At 31.2% G+C, this 27,133-nt stretch overlaps 5 protein-coding genes across 12 annotated transcripts; 2 read left to right on the top strand and 3 right to left on the bottom strand.

Annotated features, from left to right (window-relative positions):
- Positions 1 to 4,239: 4,239 nt before the first annotated feature.
- Positions 4,240 to 16,481, bottom strand: LOC103578111 (WD repeat-containing protein 7). 8 transcript variants are annotated; one of them, XM_008559065.2, is made up of 18 exons: positions 16,363 to 16,481; positions 15,933 to 16,108; positions 15,268 to 15,500; positions 14,917 to 15,059; positions 13,074 to 13,264; positions 12,856 to 13,001; positions 11,980 to 12,006; positions 11,055 to 11,145; positions 10,375 to 10,998; positions 9,977 to 10,308; positions 9,700 to 9,905; positions 9,400 to 9,537; positions 9,188 to 9,256; positions 8,452 to 8,553; positions 7,894 to 8,106; positions 6,363 to 7,819; positions 6,089 to 6,286; positions 4,240 to 6,024 (listed from the first exon to the last, which is right to left on the bottom strand). In XM_008559065.2, exons 2-18 carry the CDS (start codon positions 16,095 to 16,097, stop codon positions 5,839 to 5,841), a joined length of 4,521 nt encoding a protein of 1,506 aa, XP_008557287.1. In that variant the 5' UTR covers positions 16,098 to 16,108; positions 16,363 to 16,481; the 3' UTR covers positions 4,240 to 5,838. The 8 variants fall into 8 exon arrangements, with proteins under 8 accessions (XP_008557287.1, XP_008557288.1, XP_008557289.1 ...); XM_008559066.2 differs by having other exon boundaries at positions 11,055 to 11,142; XM_008559067.2 differs by having other exon boundaries at positions 14,938 to 15,059.
- Positions 16,482 to 17,123: 642 nt separating this feature from the next.
- LOC103578114 (methyltransferase-like 26) lies at positions 17,124 to 20,218 on the top strand. Its single transcript, XM_008559072.3, has 3 exons — positions 17,124 to 17,233; positions 19,418 to 19,477; positions 19,547 to 20,218. The coding sequence occupies exons 2-3, from the start codon at positions 19,446 to 19,448 to the stop codon at positions 20,178 to 20,180; spliced, it is 666 nt and encodes a 221-aa protein (XP_008557294.1). The 5' UTR covers positions 17,124 to 17,233; positions 19,418 to 19,445; the 3' UTR covers positions 20,181 to 20,218.
- Positions 17,240 to 19,358, top strand: LOC103578113 (dnaJ homolog subfamily C member 21). The gene has a single exon (XM_008559071.1). The coding sequence runs from the start codon at positions 17,303 to 17,305 to the stop codon at positions 19,262 to 19,264; it is 1,962 nt and encodes a 653-aa protein (XP_008557293.1). The 5' UTR covers positions 17,240 to 17,302; the 3' UTR covers positions 19,265 to 19,358.
- LOC103578115 (angiotensin-converting enzyme) lies at positions 20,185 to 23,628 on the bottom strand. Its single transcript, XM_008559074.3, has 9 exons — positions 23,356 to 23,628; positions 23,088 to 23,225; positions 22,870 to 23,028; positions 22,249 to 22,796; positions 21,783 to 21,935; positions 21,416 to 21,716; positions 21,062 to 21,345; positions 20,548 to 20,732; positions 20,185 to 20,483 (listed from the first exon to the last, which is right to left on the bottom strand). The coding sequence occupies exons 1-9, from the start codon at positions 23,428 to 23,430 to the stop codon at positions 20,389 to 20,391; spliced, it is 1,938 nt and encodes a 645-aa protein (XP_008557296.3). The 5' UTR covers positions 23,431 to 23,628; the 3' UTR covers positions 20,185 to 20,388.
- Positions 23,629 to 24,782: 1,154 nt separating this feature from the next.
- On the bottom strand, positions 24,783 to 27,093 carry LOC103578116 (coiled-coil domain-containing protein 113). Its single transcript, XM_008559075.2, has 5 exons — positions 26,876 to 27,093; positions 26,690 to 26,812; positions 25,816 to 26,032; positions 25,027 to 25,693; positions 24,783 to 24,966 (listed from the first exon to the last, which is right to left on the bottom strand). The coding sequence occupies exons 1-5, from the start codon at positions 26,955 to 26,957 to the stop codon at positions 24,796 to 24,798; spliced, it is 1,260 nt and encodes a 419-aa protein (XP_008557297.1). The 5' UTR covers positions 26,958 to 27,093; the 3' UTR covers positions 24,783 to 24,795.
- Between the last annotated feature and the right edge of the window lie 40 nt (positions 27,094 to 27,133).

Raw genomic sequence — 27,133 nt, 5'->3', positions numbered from 1 at the left:
CTCGAAAGATTCGTCGCGCATTATAACTCGAGAGCCGGCTATAATACGATCAAGGACTACGGGCAACGACTGTTTGTGCAATTTCACGGCCACTTGGAGTAGATCGGGTAAATTGTCCCGATATATATATGTGTATATATGGACGTGTGTGATTTGTCTGGCACCCGAGGCGACTGTGGGAAACATCCGGGCGGTATTTTCTAAAAGGAGGGTTCCCGTCCTGATTTTTCTCGCTTCTCGTATTTTTATTCACTCGATTACTTGTTCATTTATCTACAGACCAATTATTATAAATTATTATTATTCTAACAATAAATTTAATTAACAATTTTTTTTTTTTCAGACATTTACAAGTGTGATAATATTTTAAATAAATATGCGAGTAAGTAAATTTACGATAATAAAATTTAATGCAGTTATAGAATGAAATTACTCGTTGAAGCAGTAGCGACTAGGGGTAGTAAAGTATATAGTATATTGTATATATATATACATGTATATGTATAATAGTTTAGTTTGAATGTAATAGGTTGGTGTCTTGGTATATAGCTAAAAGCGTAACCGTTACCAGTTGTGTGGGTGACTTTGGGGTGTAATTGCTGCAATGGGCGGATCGGAGTAAGCTTCGTGCTGATGGGCGTGGCTCGCTGATTACACCGCCGCGATACTGATATCTTCGGCTTTTATACCGCTTTTGTCCTATACCGACTACCGCTCCCGTTAACCGAGGTAGTATTGCTGTCTTCCTCATTATCCTGCGCTAAAATTTACTCACTCACTCTTCGTCTCTATTCACTTGACTTGCCTCTTCACCACCCTCTATTATCCGCCAAAAACCTTCCTCTTCTTCTTCTTCTTCTTTTACTTTATTTTCATACACATTGCGCTTTTGCTACTTTTATTACTCGGTATTATTTTATTTCTTTAAAGTGTCTCGTCAATTATTTCAATGAGCTCATGCACACTTCGGATGTCCAATTTCAAAATATACTAACTGACAAAAATTAAATTTTTTAAATATGTATTCAATCATGTCCTCAAAACTCCACTGGAACTGGACTCTAAATTCCACTGTAAATAATAAAAATTCAATTTTAAAAAATTTTTTCTTCACTGAAATTTGAAATTGGGCAGCCGACTTCACCTAAACACTACATATTTATATTTTAGATTTTTTCGCTACCACTCCTTTTCAAAGTATTTTAAAAAGATCAAATTTCTATGGATAAAATTATTTGTTTTATGTAAATACGAAAGCAATTGTCGTAAATTAAATGATCAAGTAAAATAAATTTTTTTTTCGCGCCTGTGGTTTCCAGTTTTATATATAAAAATACTTTTTTTTAGGTGGAAGTGAATAAAAGTCTAGACAAGACACGCGATTTTGTAAGCACGTACGGGGGTTGCAAGTATTTTAGTTGACTACAGTACAGTACTGTAAGTTGTTATTTTATTTTATTTTTTTTTGTTTTGTATTGTAAGCGAAAAACGTAAATGGTAAATGTAAAAATGCGTTGAGTGTGCGCGGATAAGACTGCCTCAGGTTATCACACGCTATACTATTGGTCCACGCCCCGCTGACTGGACTGTTTTTTATTGTCGGTCTGCGCGATTTTCGAGGGAGACAAAAAGAATAATTGTACGTCCAATCGCTACGGGAATTCCCACATGACAACTTGGGCTTTATTTTTTTTTTTCACCTACTGCGCTTCTGCTACATTTGATTTGATGTACCAAGACCAAAATTAAGTTTATGTACCAGAGAAACTTGCCATCAATATAAATATGACAAAAATATTTATTATAATATCATAAATTAGTCAGCAGTTTTCGTGTCAAGCAGAAAAAATTTTCAAGTATTTAATATAAATTTAGTTGTTAATTTTTATACAAATTGATGTCAATAAAAAATCGAGTAAACTTATGAATACAATTGCACAAATAACTTGATTATTTAAAATGATTTAGTACGGATGAAGTTATAAATAGACAGCCAATAATTGCAATACATTAGAATGGAATCAATGAATAATTAAACTTTTCAAGCAGTAGATTAATTAATTAGACTGTCGACAAGTTCGTATACCTGTATAAATCCGATTGTAATTATAATTTGCGGTAATTATTGATAATTAATAATTTAATGAACTCTGTTCGTCAGTGTTTGATATCATTGGCTATTGATTATTGTAAATTGTATTGTTATAATTATAGATATCTACACAAAAAAAAATAATTTCTTGGCGCAATTAATTTTTACTTGCCTTTAAAAATTTTTTGCATTAATTGAAAACGTAAATTATGTTAGTGAGAAAAAATTTATTGCGTCGAGAAGTCGTTTTTTTTTTGGTGTACTACTTATAAGTGTTCAAATATCGACTTTTTTGGCGGATCTCTTCCGGTTTTTCATTCGAATATTCAAAATCTTCTCATAAGTAATCAAATTTTTTCTTACCTCAGTCAAAAACGTATAAATTTAATTATAATTGAATATGATTCTATTTTCAAATCATAGTTTTCCTTATATTTGTAACTATATGTTATCAGTTGTATATATCCGATTGTGGAAAAATAGGCTCTCTTCTGGTCTCTCTAGGCAAAATCTGGTCTCTTTTAAGTTCATTTATTGGTAATATTTCAGAAGTCTTCCTTGCATCAGACCTTAGAAATATAAAGTATCAAATTAACAAAAGCTATTAATAATTAACAAAAATTATGAGTGTGAATGTATCAGATATGAGGCAATTTATAAATTTCAAATACATTAATAAATTAATTGAAATAATAAAATTTAAAAAAGTGCGCGTACTGATTTTTCAATTATCTAAGACGCATTTTTAAATTTTTATATCATTTACATTTTATTTATTTATTCAAAAATTTTACAAATTACCAACTGTCAGCTACATTTAAACTCATTAAAAAGTATGATAATATTAACATACTTAAATTTTGTCGCTAATTATTTTTACTTACAATTTTACGAAAGACAAAATTTTTTAAATTGAATATCTTTTATGAATCATAGTCATTGTTATTGTATTGATACTCAAAGAAATTATTACTACTTATTATTATTATTATTATTTTAGATGATAAAATATAGTATGGATCGCATGATGAGTCTTTGGTGTCGCGCCGTCACCGCCGCAAAGAGACACACGTCGTCTGCATACGAAAATCCCATCAGTAGCCACACGCATCTGTATCTGTCTGTCATTGTCGCAGTATCTACTTTTTTAAACTTAAAACTTTATTTCCCATTCCCATACGAGTATGTATTACTTATTCTGTCGGCCAGACAACTGTGTCGCGCCTTGATGTTCTGATGTTAACACATGACACCGTTGTAACTTCCAAATTCCATCGGCAATTCATCAGATATTCATGTTAGCAAACTTATATTTCAACTTTTTTTTTTTTTTTTATTTATTTTTTTCATACTAATAATCAAGCTTAAAAATTTATCTTACATAATGATAATGAAATTTAATTTTAAAAATTCTACTACTTGCTTTCAAAATTTTGGAGGGAAAAATTTTTTAAAAAACAATTATTGCGCACGTGGTAAATTTTTGAATCAATTAAATTTTTGGAGTCTACCCAACGAATTCAAAACATGATGGCAAAAATTTTCTAAAGTCGTGTCATAGTTGCCATTACATAAAATAGATTTTTAAAAAAAATGTATTACAAAAATAAAGCCGGTAAATTCTGCGGTTACATAATCAATAAAAATAGATTAAAATAAAAATATAAATCATAAGTTAATTTATTAGAGAATAAATTTTAAGTATTGTGATCTTTTTTCATTAAAATCTCGCCCTTTCGTTTCTGTATATCTACATGCATGAATTACCGTCACTCATTTATAATTCACGTGTGATTCAAATACGCGAGTCCCTCTCACCACTAATACACTATAATGGATATAAATAAAGTCAAGGGGGAAAAACCCTTGTATATAAAATAATTTAATACACGATACATCACTTACTACTTACAACTTAAACTACTCAAAAAATTTTTAACCCGTCAAGAAAATTGAGTTATTTTACTTTCCGGTACGATCAAAAATTTAAACATTTCCTGCTCATGTAAACATTTATTTAAAACTTTTCCTGTCAACCCTCTTTAGTTTTCATTTAAATTAATACTAGGTATACTCAACTTGCTAATAACGCACATTAATTAAGTAATTATACGTGGAAAAAAAACAGTAATTAAACAAAAAAAAAATTATTTTAAATGTAATTATATTCAATCAACATACAATAATTCTTACACATATTTAAATATTTTAATCTTTAATTAATCAATATTTTATTAATTAACATGATTGGTTAGTTCGCTTAAATATTGAAGCATTTATTTATTTATATTTATATTTATATATATTTATCAAGATCGACCATCAAGATTTCTTGATATTTATTTCTAGTTGACATATTTGTATAACAACTTTACTATTTATCATTTAATATTTTACATTGAAGTGTGTGTTCATAAACAGAATATTAATAATATAAAATAATTAATCAATTGAACCCGCACTCAACTAATTATTTTGACTATAAATTCAATCACATTAATTAACATCTAAAGCCTCCCAACCATTCGGTCATTAATCATAATTAATTAATTAAATTAAATTTACATTATTAATCATTGGGTTTCTTCCAGATACCGATAGTTAATTAATTACATTTCATTAATGAATGAGGTGTTTTTTCTATATTTTTTGTAAAAGAACTAAGACGACAAGAGATCATTTTTGATGGAAAAATAATGGAGGTGACTATTTATTAAAAATAGACGTCGTCTGTAAATTTTATTGAATAAAATCATTCAGTGTTAATTTAATTAATTATGCGATTTAACTCGCTTTTATATTTTTAGTTACGCTATTAATTATTTAATTAATCATTCACATTTACTCTGATATATAAATTAAAATTTTATGAATTCGCTACAAGATATCCACTCGCAAAATACAATATAATTTCTCTTCAATAATAATAATATAACTCATAATCAATAAAATAATATCAGGGCGATATCGTGCGCAAAGTATTTGGCATTAATATATAAATTTATTTTAAAAAATTATTAAATAGCCTTTGCATTCAAACTAACTATTATTTCATACTGTAATTAATTATTAATAAACCGAAAAAATTAAATAGTATACAGTAGACTGTGACAAATAAAATCGATGATTTCTTCAGCCTTATGCTAAAATTACATTGAATGTAACGTGAAAAAATTGGGTGCCAAGTTGGACCCTCCAACTCAGTTACAAAACGCGCGCTCGCATAAATGAGATTTCACATTTAAAAAACATGGAAAAGTTTTTATAATTTTGAAATTTTATGACTCGTTAATAAATCAATAAATTAAAACTTTTTCCTGAACAATTAATTTGTAAACTGTGAGATAAAAAAATTATTATATGGCATGTTTTGATGACTGATAGTTTTGCTGGAAAAGTAAAAAAAAAACAAAAACGAGAAATTTATCATAAATCATAAAATTTCTAAGTTAAAAAAAAATTTGTCGCAAAATTTTTAAATGAGAAATTTTATTTAAATGAGCGTGCGTTTTGTAATTGAGTTGGAAGGCCCAACTTGGTGTCAAAATTTTTTTCATGTTACAACGTAACTCGTAAGGGAGAAAAAAATGTGGATTTTATTTAGCGCAGTCTAGTATATATATAATTTAAAAAATAATGTCAATTAATATCTGTGAAATTAATCTACTTTCAATGATTTTTCATTACGATTTAATAAATCTATAATTTCAATTATATTTATTTATTTATATATATATATTTATTAATTAAACATTAAAGCGTGTCTCTGAACCATCCGCAAGCATCAAAGTAACAGTACGATTATTAATCCATATTAGACGGGCCAGCCGCATTGGATTTAATCTAGTGACATCATTCATGGGTGCTGTACTGTAGGATTTGACGCAGCGTGTTTGAGAATTACCTAGACCAAACATTCCACTACTTGTTTGCTGGAAATAAATTTAAATAATTATTATTTAATGTATTTAATAAAATATTAATATGATAATTTACCTGCCAAAAGCATAATTTATTTTCGGTGCAGGAATAACTGACTAAAAATTTTCCCTCTGGCGAAAACGCCAGAGCTGTGACAGAAGCTTGATGAGCAGACACTGTTTGACATTTAACGGTGCCACGTAATTCGTATAGTGCTAATTGACCTACCCGACCACCGACTGCTATTCGACGTGTAGCTGAACAGTGACTGACCTGTAATCAATACAGACAAATTAAATCCCTCAATTATATTAATAGATCGTAGATAAAAAAATATAAATAAAATTACCTGATTAAATCTGCACACTGCTGGGAAAACATCATTAAGAGGTTTAGTTTTCAAATGACCGGGATCAAGACAATGAAGAATAATATCCATTACTTCAACTAAGAGATCACTCATCTCACTTTGCATTTTATCAATCAACTGCTCCACGATACGTAAAATTTCAGGCTTAGCACGTGCTAATATATTAGAATTGACATTGACATTAAGTGTCTGTGAATTTTGTTGGATTGCGTTGAATCTCGCGACTTCACGTGCCATCGTTGTAATGAATGCCGCGGGTCGTGCGGTAGCAATTAACGTGAGAGCGTGTCGAGCAGTACGACAAGTATCCGCTTGTGGAGTCAGTGGCAATCCGTAAGTCATACTGGGCACAAGTTTGTCTGCATCGCAGCACATTTCCAGAAGACCAAGAAGTACTTTCGAGATGTCGAGATACGGCTCCCAGACAGTGAACCCGCGGCCGATCAAATCAATAGCCGCCCGACGGAGTGACGAGTGAGTCTGCTGCTTAAACTGGTGCGGGTCTAAGAGCAAACGCATCAAAGACATACTGGTAAGTCTCGCCAAATTATTGTTGCCAATACCAAAACCTTCAACGACAGAACTTTTCCTTCGCTCACTGTCTCGACGTTGGCTCGTTGTGGTCGATACATTTTGACCAAACTCAGCACCAATTACCCCTAATAATACTATCGCCGTGTGCTCTTTAGTCCTCACTTCTGCTTCATTTGGTTTACGTGAGTTACAAATTTCATCAGCATGATTGACCTCATGATTTGATTCTATTTTATTGTCAGCATTAGGAATCGGACTTGAGGACGACGGACTGTGACTGTGATTTTGCTGCTGAGGCGCAGACTCCTTGGGCGGATCTTTAGGTAAATACTGTGCCCAATAATCGACCAAAGTTTTTCTTCCTTTAGGTCCTAGTCTCCCCAACTCAGCCAGCAAAAGAGCTTGAGCAGCTTCACGTAACTCAAGACACTGATCTTGCCATCTGCAAGCCATCATTTCTACCAGCGGACGCTTAAATGTCTTAACTCCGCCCAAAGCAGCAACTTTATCCGGCAATAAAACACAGTGAAGTGTTGCCAGTAATGACCAGCCTTGTTTAATCTGCGCTTGTTGCACAGTATACATTTCTTCATTTTCTTCCTCAGCTTTGTTCCAATTAACCCCAGCACGATTACCCGGTCTATGCATTTTACGATTGCGCTCTTGCTCAGGTACAAATGTCGCATTGTTCATTGACATCAGAGTATTCGCTAGTGCTACTACTGTCAATAAATGATTTGATGTCAAAGTCGTTGATAATTCCCAGTGTGCGCGTGCTGTGAATGCTTTTGTTAGGCGATCTTGACGTACTAATTCTATTGGCAGACGTTGTTCTAACTGAGTAGGCTCTATTTTTAGGTCCAACTGTAGGTGCCATGTTGGTAACAGCAAAGTCATGTAGCCTTTAGTTAATAATCAATTAATTAGTTAATTAAATGTTTATAAATTTTTTTAAATTTAAATTTAAATTACGTACTTGATTTACATATGACACCAAATGAAACCGGCACCATAGGTCGTAATAATCCTAATTTACTTTCGCAAACACGATCCAGGTCTGGGTCCATACCCCAGGCATGGAGAAGACTCAGTAGTAATTGTGCTATTTCCATTGTCGAATTAGGCTCATTGAAATTACCATTGCGTTTCAATGTATTTCTTGAACCATCACCACCACTCCATCCTTCACCTAAAAAATTATCAGTCAGTGGGAGATTAATAAATGAAAAGACCAAGTATCCATTAATAAACAAAAAAAAATACTACAGCATCTGCTAACGAATGTGGGATATATTGAGATGATGGAGAAACGTGCGCACAAAATAAATAAATTGCTCGGGTTTAAATCAACGATGAACACTGCGTTGATGAGGCTGCTATTAAACTGGTGCAGTAAAAAAAATAAAGCAAACAAATTGGTTTAGATAAAAAAAATTAATGTAACAAATAAACGAATTCATGCGTGACTAATTTATTAATTATTTTTTTTTATAACTATTAGTTTATTTATTTATTTCAATAGTTTATTGCTGACCTTTGCCGTCAAGATTTAACGGCTTGAGGCCAACACTCTCAGCTTTAGCTTGTAATTTAGTGTGTACATTTTCAGCTCCTTCCTTCATTTTAGCCAATATACCTGACAAAAAATATTATTATTATTATTATTATTATTTGTTTAAATATTAGATATCTTCAAACAAACTGAAAAATTAAGCTCAAGTGCAGAACATTTAATAAATTATAAAATTATTTAATCCAAAGTGAAAAGCTCGATAACTAAAAAAAAAAAACATATTAAGTACAACTACAGACCGTAGAGCAAATTGAACCGGTACCAGGTCATTAAAATAAATAAACTGGGTTTGGTTACCATCCGCCTCCAGTTACTGGGTCAATTACCGGGCTAATTAATCAAATTTTGCTGTTTCGGCTCCGGTGGTATCAATAGAAAGCTCCCTGATTAAAAACTCCGGTTGAATCGAATTGAATTTGATTGAAACTCATTCGGATTTCTATCAGATTCGATTGGAAACAAAAATTCCATCAGAATTTCTCGGGAGAGTTCTATGTATTCCATTAACTTTCAATCAAATTCATACAGAATTTTCCAATCGGAGTTTATAATCAGGACTAGTATTAATTAAATTTGCTCCATGGTAACATTTACAAAAAAAATGTTTAGTGCTCTTTAATACTAAATATTAAAACAAACAAACTATATCTAAATAATAAAACAAATTAATCCAAAAATCAAGGACATAAATCGATACCATGACGATCTTTCTCCTTTAGAATTCTTTCGACGTCACCAGCTTTGTCCTTGACACGACCGAAAAAATCTAAAATAGTAATACAAAGAAACGGAGGGCAATTACACAAATAAAATGTCATCATTATACTTAATACCTGGGGAAATTTTAACTTTATTCGACTAGGAATTTTCTTATCTTAATTTTGGCCCCACGATTACATGCAGGCTTACCTGCGATTTTTCTATGAGCATCAGGACTAGCCGACTGTGTGAGGGCCGCAACTTTTTGATACTCAGACGCTGAAATTAAACCCTGTGCCTCCAATGATCCAGGAGACATCGAGCCATACTCGTCACTCAATAATTGCACTGTTCAAACAGGGCCAAATTCGCCGATACCGATTCGTAAAATATTATATACTATTTACAATTGTTAATAATACTGTTATCATTCATCATTACAATTATTAATTATTATTATTAATTTTAGTGGATGAATGTGCAAAATAATTTATAAGAATACTAAACTACCTATCAGTGCCTCGACATTGAAGAACAAAATATGTCCTTCAGGATCTTTTGGATTCCCTCTAAACCCTTCGATATTTAATGGGTAGTCTTTAGTTTTCAGTTGACTGTCATGATGGTCGCCGTGCCCGCCATGAAGCTGCTGTAACTGATGTAATCCTCGTTGAGTTGCGTGTCGAATAGCCGACAAATTTCGATGTCTCAATCCTCTACAATTTACAAAAAAATTTAATAAATAAATTACCATTTAATTACTACATCAATTAAATAAAAAATTAACCTGAAGAAATGAACCGCAGGATTTGCGAGACCAAGTTCTCCACCAGCAGTTGCGTCTCCAGTAATTATAGTGTTGTCACTACAGGCAAATAAAACTTCTTCAGCAATAATTCCATGCAAAACACGATCCAGATGTCCTGTCTCCATTTGCCAAACGTAGACAGCACCGTCAGAGCAGCCGACTATCATAAAATCGTCCAATGGCCGCCACTTTATTGTAGTGACCGGGAATAAATGACGCGACGCAAGTACAACACATTTTCTTTCCGCAAGTGATAAAAGAGTTACGCTGTGATCTGAGGCTACGCTGCATATACATTTTTGTATCCTTGGCTGTTAAATAAAATAATAAATTGATAACTAATTAATAATAATTAAAATTTATAAAAAATAACTCACACTACAATTATCAGGCGTTATTGTCAATTGTGTAATTTCTCCAGCATGGACACAAAAACGATGAATCAAATTCCCGGTATATAAATCCCATAAGCAAACAGCGAAATCAACAGAACCAGAAACTAAATGCGTGCGGTCATAGCGCGGGGAATGACTGTGAGGATAAAGAAGACAATTAACACGTCCAGAATGACCCATAAGAACTTGATGCGGCGGCCAATCATCGTAATGCTGATGGTTTCCATGTAGCAATTGTAACATTACTGTCTGAGTAGCTGGTACTATAATTATACTGCCGTCCTCGCGGCCAACAACCAGACGACTTTGTTGGGGTAAATATATACAGGCTGTCAATTTTATCGTCTCTCCCGTGTCCATTTGATCGAGGATTCCTACCGGTGGTGGTTTCATAGCATCCCAAGCTGCTGATAGACTCGTTATTATTGTCGGTGATAGTACTAGCTCGGTGGTACTTTTATTTATTTCAGAAATCTGCTGGGACGTCATCTCCGGTACTGTCCAAATCATAATGACACCTTCGCTGTCACCGCGTATTAAATATTTAACTGGTTTATTTTGACGCGTTGCTGTTACTAATTTCATTGTCGGTGGACATGAGAGAGGCTGTAATATATTTTTGTATTACTAAATAATTTGTCTCATTTATTTAATAGTTATACCTTTTCCCCCGGATACGATAGAATACAAAAACTGTAAGGTTGATCGCTCTCAATTGAAGATGTATGGAAGTCGTGATTCTCTGCCACGCTGCTATATAATTCATCAAATATTATTATTATTATTATTATTGTAGACTAAAATTGTAAAACAATAAAACTTTCTTATTAATTATTTATCGAGTTTCCAACTAGAAAGCTACAGTTAAACACACGAGTAAACAGAAATAAATAATTAGTACGTTTGAATGACATATCAAACGAATCAAAAGTAAGACAGGATTTAAAACCAATAAAAAACCATCCACAAAATTGATACAATTTAATATGAGTGATTTTTAAAAGTGGGTTAATGAAGTGAAGATGAAGAAATGACAATAATTAAGGACATTCTCAGATAATGCCTCTCACTTTTTAAAAATATTCGATGCCCTTATTTTTGCTCGGGATCGTCGTCTAAGAAATTCTATAGAAAATCGATGGAAAATCTAGACTCAGAGCTGATCGTTGAGAAAAAAAAATTATTCCCTTGACTTCTGTGTGCTAGCGTTCATCCAGAAGACTTATCTGATACCCCCCAGTTCTCCAAGCATTCATAGAAATTCTACAGAAAATTGATCGAAATTCTAGACTCAGCTCCCTGAGTTCGCAAACAGCGGGAAGTTTTAAAGTTTTCCCGCAGTGTCAACCGTTTTCAAATTTTTTTTTAATTAGACATAAAATTTTTCTGCGCTTATACCAGAAATGGTTCAGTCATTAAATATTTTTAAAAAGTGGGGAGTATTTTATGAGAATGCCCTTAATAGAGTGAAGATATAGTGATAAATTTATGCAGGGTAAATATATATGTAGAATGTAGATAAGATTAAAAATGTAAGAGTTAGCGAGAAATTATACAGGTATTATGTAAATGGTTATAACGGGTTACCTGCTGAGAGCCTTGCCCTTCAGCTTGCTACAATAGACCAAGTCCCCAATCCCCCGGAGATTTTGTAGGTAGAAGTGATCAAGTTATTATATGAAAAGAAACATCACCGTAAAAAAATATAGATGGATGTAATGAATCAGCCGTTGAGACTAAACATAATATAATTAATGAATCGAAATATGGAATGATCTTTTTATCTTATTTATTATTCGTGCTGGATTACGATGCGATAATGATCCCCATCCTAAATACTCTCTTGTAATGTTAAGTTTTCTTAAATTATTAAAACACGCATGTATTAATGATTAATGACAATGACAATGTAATGATTAAGATATAACGGTAATTAATATCTTGAGTTAATTTTTTTTTTTTTAATAAGCCAAGTCCTGATTCATATTTTAGTAAAAGAAAATTTTTGTTTGAATAAATCCCAATATGAAAATAAATTCTATATGAGTTTGAAAGAATTAATTTCATCCCTATGTTAAATTTTTTAATAAACCATCAGGTATTTGAAAAAAAAATTAAACATTTATTGATAATGAAAAATTAAACATGAAGCGAATTTGTGTTCCATTATGGATACACTAAAAATTAAAATATTCTTCACTGGTAGTTAAAAAATTTTAATAAAATAATTTAGCGACATCAAATCATAAAAGTTGTTGGTCTAATTAAACATTACACGTAACAAAAATGATTACTAAAATACCATAAGTGTTTTTGATAAATGTTCAGCTCAAAGATAATCGTAATTGTGTCAGCAAAATATGAATTAAGACCCGGGTTATTAAAATAAAAAAAAATATTCTGCAATTTTTGAAAAAAATATCAACTTATAAATAATTACATATATTTAAAAATGTAACGCACTTTGATGGTAATTTATAGATGTAACCGTGGCCTTCATCAGTCCAAATTAGTACTTGATCTGTTGATAAAAAATCTCCAGCTACCCAACGTTCCTTCTGAGGTGCATTCACTGAACAAAGTAATGAAAAATCAGCAGCATCGTAGACCTGTTTAAAAAAAAAAATTATTATTATGATAATTTATCAGATGATACAATCGTTAAAAAATGATATATTTACCTGCCAACTATTAGAACAGACAATCAAAACTGTCCGATGATTGTAAGCACAGCAGGTCATTGCAAGAGCATTCAGACACTTGATCTGTTTGCTCTCGTTCTCATAAATCGGATCCTTGGCTTGTTGCTCTTTTCCAAAAAGTGACCAGACTTTGACAGTACCCGTTGTCGTGATTGCAAGCACCACGTCATCTTTAAAAATTAATCAATCAGCAATTGCAATTATGGCCTTATTTATTAACGTTTTAATAAATGAACAGTTAAAGCGAATGGTTTTGTTGATTTGTTTATTATTATTTTTTTTCTTTATCAATCTTTTAAACACAAATGAGTCTAACTCTAGCGTAATTTATAACGAAACCTTTGACGAATCATATCTTTTTTTGTCATTTAATTTTTCTGCCCATGATTACACAATGCAATTCATGCCCATACGTTATTATTGATATTAATAAGTACACTGTAAAAAATCGGAAGTAAATTTGAAATGATTACGAAATTTAATTAAATTCGAATTCACTCAGAGTTCCGGAGTAAAAAAAAAATTACATCGCATGCACAGTAAATTGGGAGTTTGTTTTTCCAGCGGAGTGATTTCGGAGTCTGAATTTTATTTAAATTCACATTCACTTCGATTCGGAGTTTTGATATTAAAATAAATTCCCCTTCGGAGTAAATTTTACTCCGGTATTAAATAAGAAGTCATCGGTTCCTCATTTACTCCGAATTTAATCCGCATTCACTCCACAAATTTTTTACAGTGTAAATATAAATATAAATATAAATAATAATTAAGACGTGAAAAAAAAAATAAAAAAAAAACAAGCTGAGTAATTAAAAAATAAAGTAACAATTAAAATGATTGCTTAAAATTGTTGACAGTAGCAGCGCTAGTATAATTGTAATTAAAAAAACTGTTAACTGATAACCAAGCGATAACGTAACATTTTATCGTTAAATATTTATTCAGCCTTAAATTATATTTTTTTAAAAATATATAATTTTCTACTAAAAATAAGCGTTGGCATTCGAACAAGTGCTTGATAGACAATAAATTACAAATGATAACACAATAAACAAATAAATGATTAATATTAAAAAAAAAATTATGAGTGCACATTTATCTAGCAACTATTGATTTTTTTGTAATATCTACTGTATGAATTGATTTTAAATGTAGGCAGGGAAATGAATTTATTGTATTGTTATTAATGTAATTATGATTAATGATTAACGATAGTAATGAGTGACTAAAAAGTGTAAATGAATTTTGTTGAAAATGATAAATGAAAGGCAACAAAGGAGATGTCTTAATCAGATTGAAGATTTAACAAAAAAAAGGTCTTTCTACCCTTTTCTTTTTTAGAACCAGCCCTTCTTTTTCATGCTGCAACATCGTAATTTAAATTAAAAAAGTATTTGTTAACCGCTAATTAATTTTAAACTCTTAATCCCAGAAGCTAAAAAATATTTTAGTTAATTTATATATAAATTTTTTCAACGTGTTAGTATACAAAAGTGATTTAATATCAATCACAGGCGTTTATTATTTTCCTCACATTTAATTTACTGTTCAAAGTGTATTGTTTTTATCTAAAATATCTAAAAAGTGACGTTGAAGACAAACTGATTAGTTTTATTTATTTATATTAGTCATTTTTTTTTACTATTTCCTCGTATTATTATTATTTACTTCATTACTTTACAATAAAAATAATAAATAATAAAATAATAAAAAGTGTAGAATAATAATAATAATTATTATTATTATTATTATTACTGTTATTATTTATATAAATAAAAAATAAGGGAGAGAAGCGTATGTGAGATGAAGTGTAACTAACTTGTGTGTACTAAGAACCGACCTTTCCGTTTGGCCGGCCTCAGTACTTGTAATGCGCTAATCCAATCTGGATTTACACGTGAACTTAACGTGTATAATATTTCCAGACTGAATGGGTCCATTACTAAAACTTCTGGATAATATCTGCAATCATATACAATTATTAATTTTTTTTATAAATATCAATATTCAAATATAAACTTAAGCTTCTACTTAAAAATATCTATCACTCATGAGTTCATGACATGAATAGATTTTGAATTTTAAATATAAATAAATTTAAGTGGACGGAAGTCAATTAAATGATAGTACTAATTATTATATTTATACTGATATTATTTGATTAAATTACCCAGAACAAAATAATGAAACTTTGTCACTGCCTGTTGAAACGTAAGCGAACATCTGAGTATGGACGTAGGCAATTTTAACATTTTCGCGGCAATTTCCATTTACTAAATCCCAGGTACACATTTCCCCGTTCTCACTGCAGCTGACAATGTAATCCAACTCCAAGGCGTCACTTGCACGGCTGAGGCACATCACTGAACCGGTATGTCCGACCAAAAGACATCTAGGTGTCATCTGTCATTTAAATAATTCAAATTTTTATTTAAATTATTCAATACTTGGCTGATAATTTATTTTATCATTTTAGAGTAAATTTCCCTGTTCCCTCTTCTTAAAAAATTATATTGACTCTCAAGTTATTTTTCTCGATACTGAAAGTAGCAGACAATAAAAAATTTTATTTCTTTTAAATAAACAAACAAAATACTTGTAGAAAAAACTTTAAAAAATTGCATATCTAAAACTATTGAATATAAAAAAATAAAAAATAAAAAATTGTCTGATATCTGATACTTTCTTTATCATTATTTATCACCATCAAAACATTGACTGATTTTTTTTTACAGACGGTCTTAAAATTGTCAGTAAAATGTCAAAGGGGTTGGATAATGACAGGGGAGCTGTCAGTCAGTTCATCAGTTACTTAGCTCTTATTACATAAATTACCTTGAGCGTCTCAGGATCAACTTGCCATAGACAAATATGACCATCATAACATCCCGTGACCAAGGTCTTCTGATCACGAGACAAGTACATGCATGATATACAGTGGGTGGGTGGTACTTTACCCCAAAGAACGATTGGAACCACTAAACTTCCTTCTTCAGTCATGTTGAGCCAACCTAAAAAGTAGACCATCATCATCACCAATAAATCATCTATTGTTATTAATATTCTATTTGTGTAAAATAAAAAAAAAATAAATAAATAAATAAAAACCATTGATTGTTGGCATTGATAGCCAATCAGGCTTGACAAGTCAAGTGTCTTATTTTTACGTGACACTATACGTGCATTTTAATAATTTATTTAATGAATTAAATTATCAATATTATTATTTAATTATTTTTATTATTATTATTGAGTTAATATTTACCTATTTACCCGGTTGACAGCAACTAAATTATCAAGACTAATGGCAAATATGCCAAAATATAATTGTTAAGTATTACTACAATTTTACTACCAGAGACATTTTGTCTGCTGCCAAATATATAAAAAAAATATAAAATTATTATTATTATTATTTTTTTTTTGTGAAGTATAAAATTAGATACGGCTTTGGAGTTCCCAATGTAGCCAACTTACAAAAATATATCACTTAAATCTATATTCACACAAGAAAAGCGCGGGCTATTTAATTTATTAGAATATGATTTGTTCGTCTTACTTATTTTTTTTCAAACTGCAAGTATTTTAAACTCGTTGACAGATCGAATAGACTAATTCATATTTTTGTAGAAAATGCAATACTACAAAGAAAGTCTCATCATTTTTTGATAAATCCATCTTTTCAAAAGTTATTGGAGCTCGAAGTCTTATTTGCAGTACGTTGAAAACCGCGCTTTGTAAATTTTAAACTTTTAAGGAGGTCATCATCATACGGATATAAGTTAATATAAAATAATTCAGTTGTCTATTAAATAAATATTTTCTTAATTTTACCAAATGATTTTATTATCTTAAAGGGAGAATTCAAATTTGATAACAAGCCAACAATTTTTTTTCTGCCGCGCGAAATTCAAAAAACTCTCGTGACCAACTGACGATAAAACAACAGACGTCAAACGTCACATGAAAAGTACCTTAATAATAAAATATATACATATGTGTCTTGTAATTAATATATATGTTTATATATTTAGTTATCAATGTGTCTGTGTCTTGATCCACCTCCGCAAAAGTTACCACGAGTTGCTTTAAAGGTTACAAGTGAAGACTTATAACAATAAATCGACTAATTAACGGTAAATTAATTTTACAATAATTAAAATAAATAATTTATAGTATATAATTAAAAAACATTAATTATAATTATGAAATGTTACTATGAAATTTTGGAAGTACCTCGTGATGTTAATGATGATGAGCTAAAAAAAGCGTATCGTAAATTAGCATTGAAATGGCATCCTGACAAAAATCCAAATGACCAGGTAACTGCTAAAGAACAATTCCAACTTATACAGCAAGCATATGAAGTACTGAGTGATCCACACGAGCGCGCGTGGTATGATAATCATCGGGATGCTATTTTGAAAGGCGGTATCGGTGAAAATTATAAAGATGACTCGATAGATTTATTCCCATACTTCTCATCCAGCTGTTTCAAAGGCTACGGTGATGATGACAGTGGATTCTATGCCGTCTATCGTCATGTTTTTGAAGAACTTGCTGCTGAAGACTTGGAGTTCGCTGATGATGACCAAGAAATCCCCGGTTTCGGTGATTCCAAGAGCTCGTATGAAGACGTCGTCCATCCATTCTACGCTCACTGGCAGAGTTACTCTACCAAGAGATCGTTTGCGTGGTTAGACCCCTATGATATCCGTGATGTTCCCAATAGACGTTATCTTAAACTCTGTGAGAAAGCCAACAAAAAAGTTCGCGACAAAGCTAAGCGTGAAAGAAATGAGCAGGTGAGAAATCTCGTTGCTTTTATTCGTAAGCGAGACAAGAGAGTTCAATTGCATGCTCAGGAACTTGCAAAACGTGCAGAGTTGAATGCCAAGAAAGCTCAAGAACGTTCGATTCAGCAGCTCATGGATCGTAAGAAAGAACTCCAGGAGCACAAGGAATCTGATTGGTGTAAATTTTCAAATATTGAGGACGAGTTAAAAACAATAGAAGCAAATTTAGCGGCTGAGTTTGGTGATGAATTGTCTGCTGACTCAGAAGATGAAAATGAAGCGAGTGAATCAGATATTTTGTATTGTGTTGCTTGCAATAAACATTTTAAAACCCCTAAGGCTTTTGTTAATCATGAGAATTCTAAAAAACACAAAGAAAATGTTTTGATTATGAAAAATGTTATGATGACTGATGATAAAATGTTTGATGAAGATGAGGACAAAACTAATTCTAAGTCTACGTCAGATGAAGAAAAAATATCTGACGATGATGATGATGATGATGATGATAAAAAACCCAAGAAAAAGTTTCATGTTTCTCAACCTCTGTCAGACGATTTTATTTTTCCTGGAACGGAGGAACCGCCGAAGGATGATGATAATGAACAGGCTTCAGAAAGTGAATTGATATCAGATCAAGAAGACGAAGAAGATGATTCGTTAGTAAATATTGCTGTGAAAAAGAAGAAAAATAAAAAGAAAGGAAGAGTAATGAAGAAAGTCATATACGAAGACGATGATGATGACGACAATGAAGGCGCGTTTGATTTAGACGCAGGTCTCTCTAAGAAACAACGAAGACGAATTAAAAATATGTTAGATATTCGTGGAAAACAAAAAGACCAAGCTGCTGTAGAGCTCGATAAAGACATGGAAGTTGATAATAAAGACAATGAAGTGAATAATCACGATAGTAATGAAGAGGCTTTTGACATGGGTGCTGGTCTTTCTAAGAAACATCGGAGACGGAGGAAAAATTTAGACGCAGGAAAACCAAAAGACGAAAAAGTGTCCAAGGAAGCAGATCAATCCAAACTTGATGGTAAAGACAAAAGTAAACTCGAAGATGGAGACGAGATGGAAAAATCAAGTACCCGGGAGAAAAGTAAAGGAAAGAAAGCCAAGGAGGCGAGGAAAGCTCTAAAAAATTCAACGGGGACGAAAAATAAAACGAAACAAGCTCTGGAAGTTGATGTTGAGGATATTGAACATTGTTGTGTTACTTGTAAAGCTGAATTCTCTAGTAAAAATAAATTACACGAGCATTTAAAGAAGTCTGGACACGCAATGTACTTACCCAGTGTTGCTCAAAACAAAAAGAAAAATGATAGGTCTAAAAAATTAGCTATCTCTGACGGTGACAGTGATTGAGTTTAACTTGGTATTTTAAAAACTGATAAAAAAACTTGTATTATATTATTTATTTGTAATGCCGGCCGTATAAATAAATCGTTTAATTAATTTAGACTACAAATAATATAATTTACCGCAAAATTATCCGGGTCCTTTTTTTTAACATTTCAGATCACGGAGCTAAAGAGTTTCATACAACATGAATGCCATTCATGCTATTGCCAATCGCAGGCAAGTCTTAAACTTACTATTGTTGATGAGAAAAGCAAACGAGTAATTTATTTATAAATTTAATTGTAGATTAGCGACCGAATCAAGTAAAAAATTGATTTATCCAGCAGCAGATCGCAATAAGGATCCAATATTGAATGTTCTCAAAAGAATAATATGTCCAGGAGCGAATCAAGTGTTTCTTGAAATATCATCTGGTACTGGTCAGCATATCACCCACTTTGCGCCGCATTTTCCTCAGGTGACGTTTTATCCTTCTGAATGTGAGCACAGATTGCTGGAGAGTATTTCCGCTCACGTAAATGGTCTTACGAATGTCCATCAACCGGCTCTCATCGACATTACGACGAATTACACGACATGGGCTGATGGTATTTTTACTAAGAATAGCATTGATTATATTTACAACGCCAACATGATGCACATTTCACCGTACGAGTGTTCAATTGGACTTTTCAAAAACGTCGGCGAGCTTCTAAAGCCTGACGGTACCTTAATTACCTATGGACCTTATGCTATTGATGGCGAAATCACTCCCGAGAGCAATGTTCAGTTTAATAAGTCCCTCAAGTCTCAAGACCCTCGGTGGGGACTGAGAGACATCAGAGATTTAGAAAAATTAGCCGCGGAAAATAATTTAAAACTTGTTGAAATATTCGATATGCCGGCTAACAATAAGACTTTGATATGGAAAAAAAAATAATTTAATAAATAATTAAACTATAATATCTTTTATTTTAACATTTATACTAGTACAGGATAATTTCAAATCCCATACCTCATTTTTTTTATATAAATTCAAACTTTTTTAATCTTGACTGCAATAAGTTATAAATAAATAGTTTTCTTTCGTACAATAAAAGCGATTGATAAACTGTTAATATTTACAAAATTAAAAGCAATTTTATTTGTCATCGCAATAAACAAACTATTGAAGGAATCAGTATGCTTGGTATCCAAGCTTTTAATTTAGCCGTTGAACTTCTGTACCAGTGGGCAAAAAGTACTAAAAATTAAATAATTATGTTAATGTTTTTTATTTCATGTAAAATTCAATTTTAGTTACTTACAAGTATCATCTTGACTTGTAATCCATCCGGTAATCGGTTCAATTTCATTTTGACGTTGCAACCATTTAAATAATGGCTCAAAGTATCTCAGCATAGGACCTACGTCAATTCTATTCATTTTTCCTCGTGTCATTATTCTTACTACTTCTTGCCAACTTCTTGATGATCCTTGTGATAATATTTCTCTATAAGATCATTAATTAATTTAAATTAATATTAGATTAGTGCATTGAAAAAAAAAAATTATTTCTTAATTTTAAATTTGAATTTATAGTAATTTTTCTTCAATCTTCAGTAATATGGTTCCGTAACAAAATATCACGACCAAATATCAGCTATTAAAGAAACTTCAAACTGATATATTTAAATAACTAATTATCTAGTAAGTTTTGGCAAGTTATGTTATTTAAATATATAATAATAATTATAATATACTTCTTAAGGATATTTTATCCGCGGAGATTTTGTCTACGGATATGTAGTTGCTACACTTAAAAAATAAATAATAACTTACGATAATAAACGACCAGCTTCTTGTGATCGATAAATATCACACAGATGCAAATCTCCAACGTGTCCTGATATGTCACAAAGAGATTCAAACAACTGAAACTGCATGACAGCTCCAACAAAATATTTTGTGTAAGGAATATCCGCTGGTATGTGATATTTAGCACCAGGATCAAAGTCTCGTTCAAGCCTCGGTAAAGGCGGCACGATTCCTTGGTACTGGAGTCTCAATTCCCACCAGCGAGTTGTCATATCTGCTACTCCATCGCTAAATACTCTCCATCTCCACTAAAAAAATATTTTTATGTAAATAATACTAATCACTGCCATAGTAAATATTAAAATATATCGTTCTTACTTGATCAATAATATAAGCGAAAGGTAAATAGACTATTTTACGCAGCGCCATGAGCATTAAAAAATTAATATTACGCTCGTAATCTTCAGTTGAATTATTGTACAGGCCTATTCTTTGAAAATGTCGCGGGTTCATTATTGATAATTCAATAGCATCACTGACTGCCTCATGGAATCCTGGAAGTGCTTCATTGCGAAAGATGTATGGCTGGTCTTTGTACTGGAGATAGTATTGGATGTGGGCCATTTCATGATGAGTTGACAGCAAATCTTCCATCGTCACTTTCGTACACTGTTTAATTCTAAATAATCAACAATTATTTATTAACTCAGATGATCGTAAAGTTATTAATTAATTAATTATTAACCTGTAATCTATTTTATTACAAAAATCCCAAGCACTAGCAGTACATTTAACTTCACGATCAATTGGCTTTTCAAACATTGAAAATCTCCAAAATTCTGGCGGCGTTGGTTTCATACCCAGTGATGTGAAAAAATCTTCAGCGACTTGGAACATTCTACAATAAAAAAAAAAAAATATCCAGCCATACCCGGAATAGAAAATTTAATTTATTATTTTATTAAAAAATAATAAAAATTAAGAGTGCGAATGTAAGACATGAGTCAATTTATAAATTTTAAATAAATTAAAATAATGAAATTTTAAAAAATCCACGTGCTGATTTGTCATTGATCTAAATATGCATTTTTTTTATTTTTATTCTTACATTTTATTTATTTATTTAAAAATTCAAAACTCGCCACTTGTCAGTTCACTTTCATAAAAATTAATAACTGGCAGTTATGGTAATTAAATAAAATAAGTAATACCTCAAAGGAGTAAATCCTTGAATAATCATTTCTAAAGTAACGTCAAATCGACTTGCCCCAGAATAAGGTTCCACTAAATCATAAATTCCCTCCCAATTCTGCGCCCACATATTTCCCAATAAGTGAGCCGGTAGTGGACCATCTGGACGGACTTTATCACCGTATCTATCAATCAACTTTGTCCTTACATAAGTAAAAAGATTTTTATAAAGCGGATTTATTGCTGAAATAACTTCAGCAATATTCTGTTGGAAGTAATCATCCTCGTATGCTTCACGCATCTGATCTCCAGCGTCAGTGAATCCATTAAGCCGGGCTGCTTGATTAGCCAATTGGACATATCTCATATACTTATTTTTAAGCGGTGGTCCAACAGCTTCATGCCAAGCTCTCCAGTAGTGAAGCAACTCCTCGTAATCTCGTGACTGTGCCATTATTTTGCCAACGTCCGCACTCATATCCATGTCGCAAGCAGTGCCCATTTTTTTGTAGGGACAAAGTCGAGCTCGGGTATGGAGTTCCTTCATTTCGACTATCAGATGATGGATCTCCATAAAAAAAAAAAAATAATATATGTAATTAAGTTTATTTAAAATTATAATTAAGATTAGAATTAATTACTTCATTAAATTTATCTTGAGTCAAAGCATTTCTTCCTTTCATGGTAATAATTTTTAATTGTCTTCTTGCCAAAGGATCAGGAATTCGTGTCCATGCAAAATTAACTGCTTTGCGCCATGAAGATCTTTCAAATTTGAGTTTCAATGTCTGCTCATCCAACTAATTAAATAATTTAAATTAATATAATTAAACACAAATTACTTATTTATTTTATTTACCATTTTTCTACGATTATTGTCAGTGATATTTGTAGCAAAATTCCACTGCGCCATCATAACTTTATTACAAATAGCAGAAGCTTCTTGATCATACTCTCGTAAAAATTGCAAGGCCTCGCCCAAGTTGATATTAAGACCCTGGAAGATAATTGTTAAGTAAATTCAAGTTACTCATACCACATTTAAACCATTTAAACAAACAACCGCGAAATAAAATAAATTATCACAGTAAATTTAAATTTAAATTCAAATTCAAATAAATATTTACCTCCAAATAACGTCCATTGCAATTTTCAAATAAATTTATTGTAACACTGATTAGTATCAATTTTAAAATACTCATTGTGTTGTATTGCAATTAAAATTCATCACATTGTCAATCCACAGTTTGATATGAGAGAAATATACAAAGGGTTGATGTCAATGGCAACCGAGGTATTGATTCATCAGACCACTAGTAGATATTGCAAGCTAAGTAATTGCAATTAATTATTACAATTAGTTGCGTTGCTAAAGTCTATGACAGTAGAATTGAGACTGACTGACTGACTAACAGAACAGAATTGTCCAAGATACAAGGATCCAATGGATTATTTTTACGGATACATTAAGCTAGAAGAGGAAGGGACAGGCATCGTCAGAGCGTGAAGCGTGACAGCAGCTAACGCACCATGGCACGAGCCAAAGTCTTGACTTCTTTATTTCTTCTCTCTTATTCTTCTCAGCATTAAACGCAGTACAAATATTAACTACGCACTATGTACTATGGTACTAGTCATTGTTGATCTCTATATCTAACTAAAAACGGTCTGTCTTAACGGGATATTCATGGATTTTCCCTTTTTTGACCTAAAAATTTATCTTCTGTGAATAATTATCACAAGTTTTTACTTTCAACGGTACTTGTACTCGACGCTTAGATAAATTTTTTATTAAATACTCATCAAGGTGTTTATAAATTTTTAAATAACCAGATAAAGATATGATATGATCGAATAGATATTTTTCATCGGTTACTATTTCCGGTGTTCTATCTTCCGTTCACTTGGAAATTGCCAGCTCTTTATTACTTAAGTCTTGGACACATTGTCATTGCAATTTGTGACGGTGGAATATTGTGATAATAGCTACCGTTGGAATAATTGCATTAGCCTCTAGTTACTTTGGACATTGTTCACTGTCCATTGTTGAAATAAACAGAGTACGTTAAAACAAATAAACAAAATATTATTCAAAATTACTGAGGACAGTTTTAATGAAAGCTAAAATTCTCTAAAAAAAATTTTGATAATTTTTAATGATTAGAGGCGCTAAAAATTATTATTTTTTTTTTTTTAAATTAAGCTGTCACTGAATGATTCTGAAGTTAGAAGACAATTAAAAATTTTCGTATTTTTTTTTCTAACAAATAGATTACAAAAAAAAAATCTAAAAATATGGATATGTAGAAAATTAAAAAATCTATAGGTGCAATTTTTTGAAATATTTTTTTTTTTATAATTTATTGCTTGTAAAAAAAATCTAAAACTTGTTAGACGTTGGCTTTAGTTTGTCATTGATTATTTATTTAAATAATGAAAGTATGAATTCTGATTACAAAACATAAATATTAAATTAAAATTTTTTAAATTTTATTGCTATAAATTTATCAACAAGTGTATAAAGTGTTTATATAAATTTAAGGCACCTCTTTAATTATATTAATTAATTAATTAATTGATTCAGTATTTATTTTAATAGATTGCAAGCGTGATTGTCGTCTTTTAAAAGCCCGTAGTGTTGATTTCTGTATATTTTTGTGTCTCTCTATACGTTTGTAAGTTTTCTTCATCTCTTCAAGCTCCATTTGTACGCGAATAAAATCAATAACATCTGGCATCTAGAAAAATTTATCCAATTTAAATTTACCATTTATTTATTTATAAATAATTAATGTTACCTTGTAGCCTTCAAGTGCTTCAGTCACTTTAATAATCTGCTGGTCCATTTGCTGAATATGTGACTGCGATAATTCCAAATCTTTTTTCAATTTTTCAATTTGATTTTTCTTAACATCTATTTCTCTTAGAGTATTTTTCAATGTCGTTTGCTGTTCAGTCAAACGATCTTTACAATTACTCAGTTCAATATTATAACGGCCGGTTATTTTCTTCAACTGTCCCAGCTGTTTATTTTTCTCATCAATCTTTTTCAAGTACTCTTCATTCTCAATAGCAAGCGCTTGAAAATCAATAAGATGAAGTGTCTCTCCAAGTTCTTCTCGCTGTCTTAATTGTAATCTAGCTTTTTTAATCTGACTTTTGATAGTCAAACTTTTTAATCTCAATTTATCAATAACGCGGTCCACAGTCTTGATCCATGTCTCCATGAAACGCAGAAATTTATCACCAGATATTTTACCATTTTTATCAGCGCCTTTTTTCACGACTTGAATCTCCAGTTCTTTTTTCGCTTCATCAATGTCCCGTATCCGCAATTCAATTTCTTCGAGCTCGGCTGTAAAATTTGATTTTTTTGCCGATATTTTTTTTTCACATACCGCCAATTGGTTTTTCATTTCCTCTATCTCTTTGTTTGCCATTTCGATACGATGAGACAGTGTAATACTAAATCATAAATCATAAAATATATAAATTAAATTATAGTATAAAATAAAAGCCACAAGGATGACAGCTGAGGATATAATTTAAATAAATTTATAATTTATAATTTAAAATAAAATTTATACCGCAGTCCTTTTGGTGATGGATTAGTGGTAAGTATTGATGCAAATCCACGACTTCCACTAAAAGTTCTTATACTGCTGCTACTTGTTGGTGATATTGGTGTACTTGTTTTGGTTGCTAAACTTATTCCTGTGGTACTTTCTCCGCTAAGTAGACGTGGTGATGACTGTACCATTTGCGATGATATTAATTTAGCTGCCTCCAATACTTGTGACATTGCTTAATAATAAATATATAAATAATTAATTACTCATATAAATTTTAAATTAAATAATTCATAAATTTACTCCCCGATTTCTCTATTTATTTAAATTCATTCTTAAAAAAAATTATCAGTTTCTATACTGTAAAAAGTTTGCGAAGTAGATGCGGAGCAGGTGACTGTTTATTTAATCACCTCGGAGTAAAATTCACTCCGGGATTTATTTTAATATTAAAATTCTAAATCAGAGTATATGCGGATTTTAATAAAATCCAGATCACTCCCGATTTTTTAGTGTACACTTATAACAAAGTTTACGCTTACTAATACACAGTAAAAAATCGGGAGTAAATTCGAAGTCCATCACTCGAAGTTCCGGAGTAAAATAAGATCAGTCCACATGTGGAGTAAATAGAGAGTTTGGTTTTTAGCAGAGTGATCTGAAATTTATTTAAATCTACACTCACTCCGATTCAGAGTTTTAGTATTAAAATAAACCTCGGAGTAAATTTTACTCCAAAGGAATCAAATAGACAATCACCCGCTCCGCATTTACTCCAGATTTAATCCGTACATTTTTTACAGTGTAAGTATATTCTTGTTATAAAGACTAATAGACATGTTAAAAAAAATTTTTGATTAAGTCATGAAAAATATAATCTATGTAAACTTACCTTGTACTGATTGAGGATCGTGACGAGCTAAGTAACGTTCAAAGACATCATTTTCTAAATTTAAAATTCTATTAGTACGTATCGATAACTCTAGACATGATTTTAATTCTTCATCAGTCATTTCTTAAAATAAAAAAGCAAATTATTATTAAATCATGAAATCAATAAATGTTAATAATTAATTACCATCATAACGAGGTTCTTCTTCAATGCCAAAGGTCGTACGTGAAGTAAAACTTAATCCACTAGCTCGTTTCGCTGATGACATTTTTGTTATAATTAATAATAATAACCTCCGATTGGTAATAAATACTTTTAATTATTAATTATTAATTTTAAATTTGACATTTGACAGTCGGGTAACTTGAAGATATTCTATTTTATTGCCGTCTAATTTGTTGTGTATCATAAAATGCCACCAAAAATAATTACTAGGCACAAGTG

The sequence above is a fragment of the Microplitis demolitor genome, chromosome 4 (genome assembly GCF_026212275.2).
Source record: "Microplitis demolitor isolate Queensland-Clemson2020A chromosome 4, iyMicDemo2.1a, whole genome shotgun sequence".
NCBI classification, from domain to species: domain Eukaryota; kingdom Metazoa; phylum Arthropoda; class Insecta; order Hymenoptera; family Braconidae; genus Microplitis; species Microplitis demolitor.
This window is presented reverse-complemented; position numbering and strand designations above follow the sequence as displayed.